This window comes from Lathamus discolor, chromosome 4, assembly GCF_037157495.1.
Source record: "Lathamus discolor isolate bLatDis1 chromosome 4, bLatDis1.hap1, whole genome shotgun sequence".
Classification (NCBI taxonomy): Eukaryota; Metazoa; Chordata; class Aves; order Psittaciformes; family Psittacidae; genus Lathamus; species Lathamus discolor.
Window position 1 is genome coordinate 7,671,573 of NC_088887.1, and position 13,979 is coordinate 7,685,551.

Below are 13,979 nucleotides of genomic sequence, written 5' to 3' on the forward strand. Positions count from 1 at the left end.
CTTGATGTTGAATATTCTGATCCTGAATCAACAAAACACTTAAGCATATGCTAAGATGAAGGAATGACTACCCATCTAACTAAGCTTTCTCATTTTATGTATGTGCCACATAAGAGCTAAATAAATATGCCTATAAATATGGTCAACCAGTGCTCACCCTAAGGTAAATAAGTTTCATACTAGAGGCAATTGGGTGGACTAAGGGCTTAGTTAGATCAGGGACAGTGTGCTCAACACCTCGAAAGATCACACTGCGGAAGAGCCTAGGTGACAATTTCGAAGCTTTTTCCCATGGATTCCTGCTAAAATGCATGGAAACTGGGATTCCAGCTCTTCACACTAATGTTGAAGGTCGTGCTCTACATCTGTGTTTTGCGATCTTCAGTGACTGTTTCCTGTGATAATTTTTGACAAAATTCATTTTCTTGTTCTAATCAAGATAAGAAACATGTATTTTGATACTGAGAATTAGTTTGATTTTGTTGAATCTCATTCTATTCTTATCTGAGATACAGGCTCACTAACCAAGAATTAAACAGAATATAGAAGAAAGAGAAACCTAATGCAAAAAAACACCAGAAGGAAACACTGGCTCACACATCACACTACCAACCTGTAGAAATCATTGCCATAGGATGGAGTCAAACCCAACAGCACAAGAAACATCAAAACACAGACAGGTTATTTCTAAAGACTCTGGAAGGACATAACAAAGGCTATAAAACTCCCTATTTCAGGGTTAAAAACAGAGGTAAACAGAAGACAACATGGGGAGGGACAGATTCTCTCTCACCCATAGTCACCCAACCCTTTTTGGCAGGATCCATGGATAGACACAGTAAAACCCAGAATACAGTCGTACAGACTAAGCACAGAACTGGAAAGTTGTAAACTCTGCAGCCATAACTTACATCCAGTTTTGAAGGAGCTTCAGCTTCCCCACTACTTTCATTATTAATGTCTCAATCTCATATTAGAAATGTAATGTAGTGCAAATGAAAAACTGACATAACATACCCCAAAATGACATTTAAAGAATGAGAAACACATTATACCGTTACTTGCAAGTATGATTTTCTACATTGACTGTGAAAAACTGTCCTGAAGACCTTTTTATTAGGTTTCAACAATCAAAATAACAACTCTGGCTGTGCATAAGACACCCTTTCCATGAAGAGAGGCACTTTACAAATCCCAAGCACTCAATTCTTGAAGTTTCTTGAGAAGGCAGAAGTTTTATTTGCATTGCAATATTGCCTAGATTTCACAAGTCAGCACAGTGTCTTCATTTCCTCTGTTGTGCAAACATGTGGGACAGTGCTTGGAAATGTCTGTCTCCAGAAGATCGCCAAGGATGTCTCATAGACAGAGAAAAACACAGAGGGAACAATTGCAAAGATTTATTTAGCGCATTCTGTGCTTGGCACTTAGAAACAGAGTTCCGTGCATAGGGCAAATCTTTATACACCTTTTACTTCATACATATTTTACATACCATTTTTATTGCCCTCTTTTATATTCATAATATTGAATCCCCCACTAGGCATATAAATACATTTATCTACAACACCTCACAACAAATCTCAATAATATCTGTTTTCTGTTACTTGGTATTTGCATTTTCACACAACTTAAATGCGTAACTTGCACCAAGCTACAATTGTTTTCTTATTTTTAAAGGACTTGAAGAAAAAAAAAACAGAAAAGAAAGATGTCAAAAGGCAACGATCTATTTGGTTAAACAGAGATCATGTGGCAGGTGGGAGGTTGGCAAATAGTCAACCTCACTGTTACTGAAATACTAATGGTTTTCTATGGCAAATCTTGCATGCAAGGCCAGCTGCACTTCCAAAGAGCAGAGCTCTCTTTCTCATTGCTCTTCCCTATGAGCTCAGTCTGTAGAGTTTCCTCCCATTGGGTTGAGTGCTATGGGTCACACATTCCCCACAAAGGCTGTCATCTGTTTGGTTTTGGTGCATCACTTTGGGTCACGTCAACAGGAGCTGAGCTCCTCTCTCCCCCATGCATCTTTCTGAAGAGCAGTCCCTGCTTATGTCTGAGCCTCACTTGAGAGTTAAACCTTTTCTTTCTCTTCTCTCTCTCCCATGTCCATCTGCAGGCTGGGTGCTGGTAAGCCTGACCATCACAAAGAAACTGTCAGTCCATGGTGAAAATGCAGAAACCTCTTTGGGAAATGAAGATCCAGCCCAGCAGCACCGTTCCTGTGCTACAGTGGCAGAAGGACCCAAGGGCCACTGTTCACTTCAGGAATGGGCTGAGTCATTCCAGCAGTGAGGAACGGTCACAGAAAGGGGAGGTCTTTAAAGCCATGGGCAGTGCAGCTTCAGAAGATGAAGCCTTGGGAAGACTGCCTTTCTTCAACACCTGGAGGAGACAGCACAGGGGCATGGCTCCCTTGATGCTGAGAGCTCACACTAGCTGAGAGTTAATGCATAAACTGTATACTCAGATGCTTCTCTCCAGCTTCTCATTAAAGTCATGCCCTTCTCTCTGCAATGTCCAAAAAGAGCAGACACTTCATGCCAGGTCCGGAGGCCCTGGACTACAACAAGGTGTGATGGCTGTCAGTCGAGGCTTTCCACAGGGTTCTGTGGCACATACCTAGATGGCTTATATTCTTATTTATCATTACAATACTAGTTCTACTACAAGTTTGAAGGCAAAAATGTACTGGGATGGGTTTATCCCTGGGAACAATGAAGGTCCAGCTGCCTTCAATGCCAAGGACAGGCATGGCTTGTTAGACCATGTGCACAGACATCTGTGAGGAGGAGCCCTGGACCGCACCATACTGTCTGTTGTCACAGGCGTTGGCTGCCTGCTGGTTGCTAGAGGGAGGGCTGATCATGTGCATCCCGTGATCCATCCCTGTGGAAAGGTATTGCCTCTCTCCAAAGGCCCCGCTGGATGGGGAAGAGCAGAGTAAAGTGCTTTGGGAGGTGGTGAGTTTCTCTGGGCTCGCCGCCAGCCTGGGGGAAGCAGGGAAATTGTATCCATAGAGGTTGTAAGGGTTGTGCAGGGAGAAGGCGTTGTAGGAGCTCTGCTGCATGTGGCCACCACCAAACATGTGTGAAGAGGAGGAAGTGGAGGCAGGGTTGCCTGCTTGCATGACATACTGGAACTGGGAGCTAGGGAAGGATCCTAGCTGGCCACTGTATGCTTCCATCTTGCTGTTGCTGGGCAGGGAGGAAGGAGCTGGCATTCCTGAGATCAAGGATGGAGTCCTCTGAGGCATGAAGGTTTCGGAGGGCTGCGAGGCAGAAGCGGTGCCGCTCTGGAGCCGGTTGTAGCCGCTGTCACTCAGCCCTGGGTAGCTCTGCAAGGCAGCCATGTTGCTTCTGGCACACGGAGGATAATCAGACAGGTTGAGGTTGCAAAGCTGACTCTCCCGGCAGCCCACGTTGAAAGTGTTGGGGGCCAGATGAAAGGCTGGAGGGGAGCAGGATGGAGAGAGAAGGTGAGAGGAAGCAGATGGTGATGGAGTGCCCGTGCTGGAGGTTGTCGGGGAGGTGCCTGTGCTGCCTCCTGCAAAACAAAACACATGGGAGGGTGTTCAGACCCCGGGATCACATCTGCACAATGGGACTCTCATTAAAAACCAGCCTAGTTTAATAAAGAAACAGGGGTGGTAAAATGGCCGCTGGAAAACTCTGCCTTTCTTGGCAAGGGCACTCACTTTATTAATAGCATCCCTTGGTCTTTCCTGCTGCTTTTTTGTTATGACTTTGTTTTTCAGCAGAGGTTTTCTTCCCTTTTGAAATAGGAGAGGGAAGCAAGCCTGACACGGAGTAATGCAAGGCAGTGGGAAAAGCCGTAAGGAAGCTCTGCACTCAGTCAAGCAATCTGCCATTTTTAGGCATGTTTATCCTTCCTTTTTTGGGGGTGTCATGGGGGTGGGAATCCTTTCCCCTGTCTCCTGGTCTCCAGGAAGACCACCAACCAGTGAGGTGTATGGCCCCACTGCGAACATGCTTCATCACCCACACAGGGGGCTTTCAGGCCAAAAGTATGTTGGAGTTCTGCACTGTTCAACAGCCTTTTCAGGTGGCTCATGGTACAGCAGTACTGATTTAAGCCAGAAGTAACACCAAAATGGGGGGACACAGGTTTAATCTATAGCCTATTCTATGGAGCAGAGAAAGGGGATGTGCCAGGGTTTTCAGTCATGTGCTTCATCTTTAAAGGGGATTCCATCTGCTGCATTAGTGGCGTTAACAGAACATTGATATACATGCATGTAGGTGGTATCAATGTATTATACAATATTTATGCAATGAATGATAGAAGTTATGATCTTGCACAGGAGAGGTGTTCATGTATTCTGACCTGGGAAAACAATACTGCATAATACTACCAAGAACAGTAACAAACTGAAAGGAAAGGAAGTGATGTGAAGAAGCTGATGGCACAATTTTGAGCTTAAGAAGAGATTATTTATAGACAAGATTTGGAATTAGAAGAAGCTTCCTGAATCAACCAGGAAAATCAGTTCTGAGCTTAAGTGAATGCAGTTTTCTGGTGTGAAAGATTTCTGTTTTCATGGGAATGATTCTCTTTGCATGAGAAGCCATTTCTGCATTAGGGCAGCTAACATTGAAGACTCTTGTAAAAGGAGCAAGGAGGTGCTGGTGAAGAGATTTGATGAGGGGTTAAGGAAAACCAGAGGAACTAGAGAGACAACTTGTAAGGCAGCATTTTGGGAAAGCTGGAAGATGACAGTTGAGAGGCAAAGGAACTAGAAATGAGGGTGTTAGACTGGGCAGCTGAAATTTAACCTAGGCAGAGATTGCACATAAAGGGCCAGTTTTCCCTTGTGTCCCTTTGTGGGAAAAAAAATAGCAGGGTTTTGATACCAGTCTAGGTCTGCTGCAGTACGGGAGGAACTGAGTGCTGTGCTGCTTGGTGAAAAGAAAATAGGTGATGCTAATGGTTAAGAAATGCACTAGAGAGACAGGTTCTGTGTCAATATACAGTGGTAAGAATGTAAGTAAGATTATATCTCTTTCTAACACATGAAGATTAAATAGAATGGGATGTTAGAGTGAAAAAAGTAACCTTGAGACATTAATAATCTTTGGGATTTTTTAATTAAATTGAAACAAGAGTCAATAAAAAAGAAACCCAGCCTTGGGTGAGCACAGCCTGGAGTAGCTGCCAGCGACCCAGGGAGCATCAAGAAAACGCATGTTTCTGTGTTGCTAAGTCAAAGCAGTCATTTCCAATATCAGCCATGAGTAGGAATGCTTGTTGCCGAGCCACTGACTCCTTTTGCATTCATTCAGAAGCATAAATGAGGAACATTGCATCAAATCTCCATTAAAATCTATGAGAAAAGCTGAAGTTTCAAATGACATCATGGACTCTCTGTATTCCCTTCTCAACATCACTGAAATGTTCGAAGTTGCTAGTGCCATTTAGCTCCAGAGTTCAAAGACTTTTTGTGTGAAAATCTAATTTAGCTTTCATTTTAAAAGGCAGATTTCCCTAGTTCTTTTAAAGTCTCTGACAAACAACCTCTGGCTAGCTTTTTTGTGGTAAATTGGTACCTCCTCAAGCCTTTCTCTCCGTCTTTCTATTACAGGCTGTTAATACTGCAGCAGGGTCAGTAGAAGGGAACATCTGCCTCTAGTTTCATTGCAAAGTCTTTTTTAGTTGAAATTGCTGATAAAGGTGAGACTGAACTGAGGTAAATGACTACAGGCACACATTTTCCTGTTAGCCCTGCACTAAAGAGGGTAACTCCAACAAAGAGGGCAGGCAGACAGCTGAGTTCGTATATTGCCACTTAGCTGTCAAAGCCCAAAGTAGAGAGGTCACATAATCACAAAACAAATAGAGCACAAAGTGAGATGTATTAAACACACAGTAATCCCGCACTTGATTCTTTACACCACATATTTCATGAACAAACTTCAGATGGTGACTTACTTGCTGACAGAGCCTGGAGAATAAGTAAAAATACATATGTATATATATGAGCATTTAATGATCTGTTTGAAATAAAATACACAGAATAAATGATTAACTGCAATGTCTTCATTTCAGTCTTCCTTTACCCCGTAGTTAACCTTTCAAAACTATGCAGAAGCAAAGTATAGACACCAGTTACCTCAAGCATTAGGCTTTAAAAATCTGCTAAGGAGTTATGATCAAGTCATACCCATAACTGTGGCTTTGGATCCAGAGAGTAAAAGAGACCACTGCTTGGCAATTGTGTGAGTTGCTTACTGGTTCCAAACTAAGAACTGCACATTTCAGGTTACTCCCAAAGAGGGACTGAAGTGATTCTGCTCTGAAGTATCCCTATGTGCAGACCAACAGAAAAACCCTGGAGCAACAACTCAGCAAGTAGGAAACGAAAGAAATGAGATGTTTTTTTCTTTTTCTCCGTAACTTTGAAATAGTGAGGAGGTGAGAGATCTACCAACAGGAGCAAATGACAGACCTGACAACTCTCATTCAAGAATGATGCTTTGCTGCCAATGCCAACCACAAGCACAGGATGCACCACGCTTCTGCTGCAACAGAGCAGAGCACAGAAGTTCCTGATCATTTCCAGAATAAACTTGACACCTTTAAGAGGAACAGGAAACAATACAAAGCAAGGCCCATCTCAGTTCGCTATCTTCAGAAAGCAAATGGCTCCACTCTGCTCTGAATGATTATTTCTTATCCATCTTTGCTGGCAGCAGTAAGTATGGGCCAAACACAACCTGGACTTTTGTTGTAAGTTATAACTTGGACTGTAGTTGTTACAAAGTCAGCCAAATACCCCTACAGATGGCAGCAAGCCCAGCAAGTATATCCACACCATACTACAGTCTCTGATACACAGATGTGTATGTCGTTTTAATGGGAGGCATGGATACAAACCCATCTAGTACGTAAGGCTATGTTTAGGTCTGGTTTAAGTCAACTGAAACCACATTTAAGCAAGAGAAAATCAATCCCTCAATAACTCTCCTCCATTCCTTTTCCCTACCCACTGTTCTCCCTGGAAATAGTTGCCAACACCAACAGCATTTACCAGCAGTGTCACAGTATCTCTCACCTCCACACTTACCATGATTCCAAAGTGATTAATTACTATTGCATCCAGTCTTTAGAAGACCATTTTTAGCCCTGCATACATTAGTCCTACGTATGTGCAGTTAGCAAGTCACATTTATATAAAATACAAGGTTCATAACTTCAAAGTCTCCTTTTTTGCATCTGAACCTTGTCCCGGATGGCAGATAAAATTGTCTGTCCTCACAGCCTCCTGCCATTATGTCCAGGACTTAGCCAAGCACTGGTACCGTCCTGAAAGGAGCCTGCTCTCTGTCTGGGCATACAAATGATAACAAGTGATAAGATTACCTTATCAAATGGACAGGAGCATTTCTAAAGAGGGAAAGTAGAGAATAATCTCGTGCAAGAAAGGTTAAAACTTGCAAACTGGACTGAAAAGTAAGAAATTGTTGGTCAGGAGGGAACATGGGAAAAGAAGAATGAAATCATGGTGAAAGACAGGGTGACTGTGGAGAAGGTGGGATGTGAAGGCAAACCTTCTTCCTCATGCCAGCAATCCCGCTTGTAACCTGATGTGTAGAAGTGCTGGCTGTGAGCCAGTGTCAAATACATGCCCACAAAGATTAGGGAAGAAACTACAGCTTCTCATCTGTGCGTGAATAGGAACTGCAATTAAAATATCACCTCAAGCGGCTTATGATTGGTCTTCTTTTTCTGTCATCTGTGTCCTTCTTGGTAATGGTGCTGTCTCTCCATATGTTTCAAACAGGTCCTTGCTTTTGTTTTTTACCTGGACTGAGCTTGTGTTAAAGGCAATTTCAGGGTCAACTGCAAATGCAAACATACCCATTCCGTGGATATGATGTGTCATAAAAGAAGGGCCTGTGGTTGTCCTGAAACATCCAGCATGCCAGAGCATCTGAAAGGCAACAGGGACCTCTCCCGCACAGGGCAGGTTACATACAGAACTTCTAACACTGAAGTGCAGATGGAAAACTCATGCCAGCAGACAGTGTTAGCCAAGGGAGCTTTCTGGAAACTGGGAGATGATGGGAGAGCATCAGTGCCAAGGGAGTCTGAAGCAATTGTGCATGGAAAATTTTCTGGGATCTCTTTCACGAATGACACCACAGCAGTCAGTTGACCCACAACTTATCCCAACCTCCTTTATCTGAAATCACACTCATAAATCACACTTTGTATTCCACTGCAGCATATTTTCCTTGCTAGTGTTTCGAGGCATCAGCTGCTATCATCAACTGTGGTGCCTCTGTAGAAACCTCTCAGTCCTTGAAATCCTTGCTTAGGGCAGAGGAGGAGAGCAAGCTGAAGCTGAAGTCAACACAAAATACCTGAACATGAGTGCTATGCCCTGTGCAATGGCAAAGACTCATCAGACAGGCAAGAGCTTTGGAGCAGTCTGGGCAACTTGATCACTGCCATTATCTGACCACATAGGCAGCCTGCAGCTCCTAGCATGGTTGGGTTCAGACAGTGATGATCTGGTATTTGCTTTCTCTTCAGAGCAGATGTGGCTGAAGGTCCTTCGGGCTTGCACCTTGACTTTCTAACAATAATGGGAACCACAAGTTGATTTGTCAGGCAGCACAAAGTTATTATGCTTTGAGTGCAAATGCTTCTTAAACAGCTCAGCCCGCTTCCACCTACAAGCTAGCTTAGTTTATCATGGCTACAGATAGGATCTGCAGGTTCAGCATGGCCAGCCTATGGTCTGGAGGCTGTACTCAGCCCAATAGAGCAGTGTCTAGCCCACAGCCACATTCTTTCATCTTCAGATGTGAGCAGGATGTACCATAAATGACAGATCCCTGGGAGTGATAGGTGCACTACCTCACTGATCAGTCTCCTGGAGGAGCCACAGCCCCTCTTCCGACACATGCCCAACACACTGGTATCTCCATGGTGTGATAGACATGTACCTGAGCACCTGATGGCACAGGAAAGAGGGGCTGTGACCACTAGTCATTCATCTGACTCACAGCTCTCCTCCTAGCTCTTGACTTGAGCGAATAAGCCCTCCAGAGGCAGTTTATATTCACTTGGGCACAGAGCCATGCTAACGGAGCTCTCCAGCTTTCCAAATGGAGCTCACTGGGAGCTGACATGTGTCTGGCCAGCATGAAGTATAGACAGAGGATTCATTCCTAGCTTTCCAAAATTCAAGTCAAAAGGCTTCAGAAGGACTACAAGATTCTTCATCACATCCTTCTTGTGCCCTCACTACCCTTCTGAGTTCTCTCTTCACCACCTGGGAAAATTAAACAGCTTTGATGCCCCTTCCTTGTCCTCTCACCAAGCAAGGGCAGGGCCACCTGGTGATGTGCTGGATCTTCTCTTCATTTTTTCCCCATTCCTAGGAATGAAAAATTCCCACTTTCATGGGAATGAGAGCCATTTCTGCCTTCACAGAGTGTAGCTGCCTGTTTCCTCTCTAGAGCCTTTGGCCAATTATCAAATTATGAATCCACTGGTAAAATCTTTAAAAGGCCCAAACGAGACCCAAAATCTACCGCAAGCCAAATTTCTGGGTTGGTAGAGGAAACATAAAGACTGCTTTGTAGTTCTTTGGGCTACAGCTCACAGAGCACAAAAGATGCTTACAGCAATAGATTTAAGGGTGAAAGTATGTAAGTATGGCACAAAAATAATGAATGAAAGGAAATTTTATTTAAGGTTAGTAAATTATAGAGAAAGACCTTTCTTATAAATTTGCCTCAGATTTCTCACTGGAATTAGTGGTAGATCTATAACAGCTCAGAATAACACTTTACTTCCCTTTAGCTCTTACAGATTTCTGCAACACAAACTGAGCAGTTCGAAAGTTAGAGATAAAACCTACCTCAGTCATCCTCCAAAATAAAATATCTTGAAGCTCTAATGGTAAAAAACAGCCCTTTTTTCTAATGTGGACAAAAAGTATAATTTGGGATGTCTGATTTCCCATCTATATCCAGAGCATGAAGAGGGCTTTCCCAGACAGTAAGAGACAACATCCCCTTTCCAGTCCTCCCAGTCTGTCTTTAACACCAGGGTTTCTGCTCCTCATATAAACACATGGTATTCTTGTCTCAGAAGGCCTGTCGGACAATACTTTTTGTCTTGTTTGCAGACAGTTGCAATGTGGCATGAGCTGTACATCAGCTCCTTCAGAAATGCCTCCTGCTTCCCTTCTTCAAGTACAGACAGATGAAACCAGTTCAGGCACCTACCTTAGTGGAGAAAATAGCTCATTGATGGTAATTATGCACTGTCCCTCATGCCTACAGCCATCAGCTGGGCACAGACATTGACGATAGGGTCATGTAATGAAAGCTATCCAAGGAGATGACACTGAATGAAAACAGGATGCAGAAAAGGACTCCCTGTGGCACAAGTCCTTCAGAAAGTCACAACAGAAGCTGCTGCAACTCCACAGCCGAGATTAACTGAAATCATGGCAATTTCTTTGGCGGTGAGAGAAGTAAATTGAATTGTAGACCTCTCCTGCCAATCTTGATGGAATCTGCTTTGGGCCAACACAGGACCTGGAAGCTCCAGCACATTAAATGATTAAAAAGGAGGATAAACAACTGTGAAACCACAGAGGCACTGTGGGTCAGAATTTCTGAACCGAGGGAAAAGGTTGCAGTATTGTGGCAAGCTCAAAGCACATGCACTTTCTATCTGTAACAAAATAATGTGCCACTCCGAGGAAATGATGCAAATCTTCAAAGTGTCATTGCCCTCTCCATACATTTATATGAGATACGATCACCACCCCCGTGAGATAACAGACATTTAGGCTTCAGTAATTAGAATTCAGCGTAAACACCCCTCTGGTGTAACAGAATGTTTGAGGCTTCTTTCAGGTCATCAAGGAGCACCACAGAATTCGACTCTCAGAGCCTCGTGTCACATCTGGGAGGGTATTTTAGCCTTTCACTGTGAAAGATGAGACTTTGAAGCACCAGACATGCCCATTCCTTAAAGAAAAACTGTCTGCAGCTCAACCAAGAAGAAGCTGTAACAGTTTGTTCCCTGTTGCTTCGTTGAAATGAGGCAATCTACAAGCCATTTGAAGAATGCAGCAGAAACCAGCGCTTGATCCCAATAACTCTGGCAACAACTGTTCTGTTTCCAATCTCCTCTTCAAGGTCAAAAGACTCAAGAAGATAATTGAGACCAAACCCAGATATCTGACCTCTGCCAATAACCTAGACCATTCACAACTGATTTTGAAAGGGAAGCAGCATCTAGATTATCCTGGTGGCATCGCTGAGAGAACTGATGGCTGCCATCAGGAGGCAAGTGGCCAAGCAGATGTATTTGTAGGTTGTTCATTCTCCTTTGACATCAGCAGCTCCGCTCTTTCGGGAGACACTCTTTGGGAATCTGGGATCTCAGATAAACTGAAAGGCTTTTAACAGTCATTTGCTTCTTTCTCCCTCCAGGCACCTGTGATGCCTTCAGATGATGTTCTGGAGGGCTCAGTCTTCCCTCTACTTGACACCAATACAAATTTGTGCATCTACAATATTGTTTTCAGAGGGTTGCAATCAGGACAGCTGTTTAATCATCACCCCCAGCACAGAGAAGAGTATTATACCAAAGAAGACATTAGTCACAAGCAGTACAGATAAACTTTGACAAGACAGAGGTGATGCCTGCCCACAAAGGGTAATGTTTACAGACAGGGAAGCTGCAAAAGCAGCAACAGCTCAGCTCAGGGTATCTGTCTCCCACCTGCTGGTGTGTCCATGCAGTGTAGGGTCTGTCTGCACACATCGCTACTACAAGAAAACATTGTTCTCTTCCAGCAGTAAATGAGAAGATTGAACCTCTTCCACAGGGAGAAGAGGGAGCCTTTTGTGCAGATCCTTTCCCTTTCAGAGGGAGGCCAGTTTGTATACACACACTGCTTGAGAGATACGAACATACCTGCCGCTACAAGAGGTACCCATTGATACCAGAGATAGCAACAGATGTCTTACTGGAAAGAAGCATAACCCTCTTTGCCACCAGTAGAAAAATTTACAGCTCTTGATACTAATCTCAACAACCACTAATGACAATTTTGCAGACTCTTTAAGAGATGGCCTCTCTACTTCTGGTCTCCAGTCCAAGATCAAAGTAGATGCTCAAGCTGACAGAGAACGTGTTGAATCTACTGAGAGCAGTTGGTAGAGTCCTCACTAAAGGCATTTCTTCAAGTAAAGAAACCCCATTTGAATGGAAAGCTGCCTTTAGAACTCACCAATCAAAGCTGCTTGACTCTTGTGGATTTGGCATGGAGGTATCAAAGCAGTAATCTAATGATGAAATAAAATTTTATGTGCCGTAAACCTGCTAATATACCTCATTGTGACTCTCATACTGGTCCTGAAATTCTGCTTAGGAGGCAATTCTATCTACCAGCTGCCTGAATACATTTGATTTTACTTCTTGCATAAATCATCAATTTCTACAAGAAGGATCAGATACTAGTCACTATTGTAATACTGTCACAGCACCTTTCTAGTCTCTATGTCCTGGCAAAACCTAACAGTCACTGACAGCGACCTACTCATCACAGTATTTTGTGGGAAACTGTTTATCACAGAAGACAGCGATGGCCTATTTTACTCTTGGAAAGTGACAAAATCCAGAGTTACTGGAACTCTTCTTTTTCCCTCCTTCTTTCTTTTCTCTCTCTCCTTTTTTTCTTTCTTCTTTTTTGTTCTATTCACTGTTAAAACCAAGAACCTGAGCCACAGATTTTTAATAATGAGAATCTGGATGAGGTTCAATCTAAATTTTGAAGATATATTTCAATTAAAGATTTTACTAGATTCTTGGCTTTCCCCACATCTCTTTGTCATGTGTGTTCAATAATCCCAAGCCTCCTTTTTCCCTAGTAGGAAGTAAACTGCAGGGTGAGTGACATCATTCTCCAGAAGCCTTTCCTGGACTGGTGTTTTCTGAGCATTTCTTGCAAAGATTTTGGTCAGGGCAACTTCTTTTTTTGTCCAAACTGGCTGCAGATCTGCTGTGATCTTGTCAAACATGATGCTTTCCCTGGTAAAGCTGCTACTTTTGGATTTCCTGCTCCAAAAGAGAGGGTTTGCTCTCAGGCCAGAGGGTTTCACTGGCAGAAACAGCATATTCTGCTCCTTGCTATGGTGATCACTCAGGTCACAGACCTTGAGAGACTTACTGATTTGCTTTATTTCAACAGCAACACATGCAAGTAAAGCTTATGGACCACTAGAGTCAGCCACATGAGGCATCTGTGTGACTGGATGATATCAGGCTTTCCAGTTTGTGTAGCAGCTGAAAGCTGTCACTGTGTAGATTAGAAAGTTATTTAATCCTTTTATGAAACAGCTGCATCCAGCACACCGAGTATCTATTTGGTGTGTCACTATGGCCCTTGCTCAACATACAGCTTGGGCCAAACAAATGAGCATTGCTCTAGGATGTATGTTGAACAGCAAAACAGATAATGTGGAAAGAATTATAATACTTTTAGATAATTGTATCATGTGGATGCATCTGGAATACTCTGTGCAGACTTGGTTTTAAATAAATTATTAAGGATCTAGAAAGCTTCCCACTTGAAAAGACTAGTACTATTCACTGTAAGAAGCACAGAAGAGGGACATAAAACCTTATCAGATAATTACATGTATGAAGGTGGATGAGGGAGAACTTCTGTTCTCCTTATCTCAACACATCACAAAATGGGATGAACATTCAGTTAGAGCAGAAAAATCAGAGCCACTTGAATGAAGCATGTTCCACACATTTGTGTCATAAAAACATGGAAATTGCAGTCTTAAGTGTCTATTGAGGATGGGTGACACAAGCTGCCATGCACTCTTCTGTCTGTAAGATAGTACAAGCTGCAACAGTTTTGTACTTCATCCTTTTGATTAACTATGAAAACTGAGTTTCCATTCTCAGGCATC

The 13,979-nt window shown here is 43.1% G+C and overlaps 1 protein-coding gene across 1 annotated transcript in view; it reads right to left on the bottom strand.

Moving 5' to 3' along the window:
* Window positions 1-1,148: 1,148 nt before the first annotated feature.
* The window catches only part of TBX15 (T-box transcription factor 15), a 50,662-nt gene continuing 37,831 nt past the window's right edge, over window positions 1,149-13,979 (bottom strand). Inside the window, exon 8 of the mRNA XM_065675637.1 lies at window positions 1,149-3,546. Within this exon, the coding sequence (XP_065531709.1) occupies window positions 2,762-3,546 (785 nt within the window). The 3' untranslated portion in view covers window positions 1,149-2,761. The remainder of the gene's footprint in view (window positions 3,547-13,979) is intronic.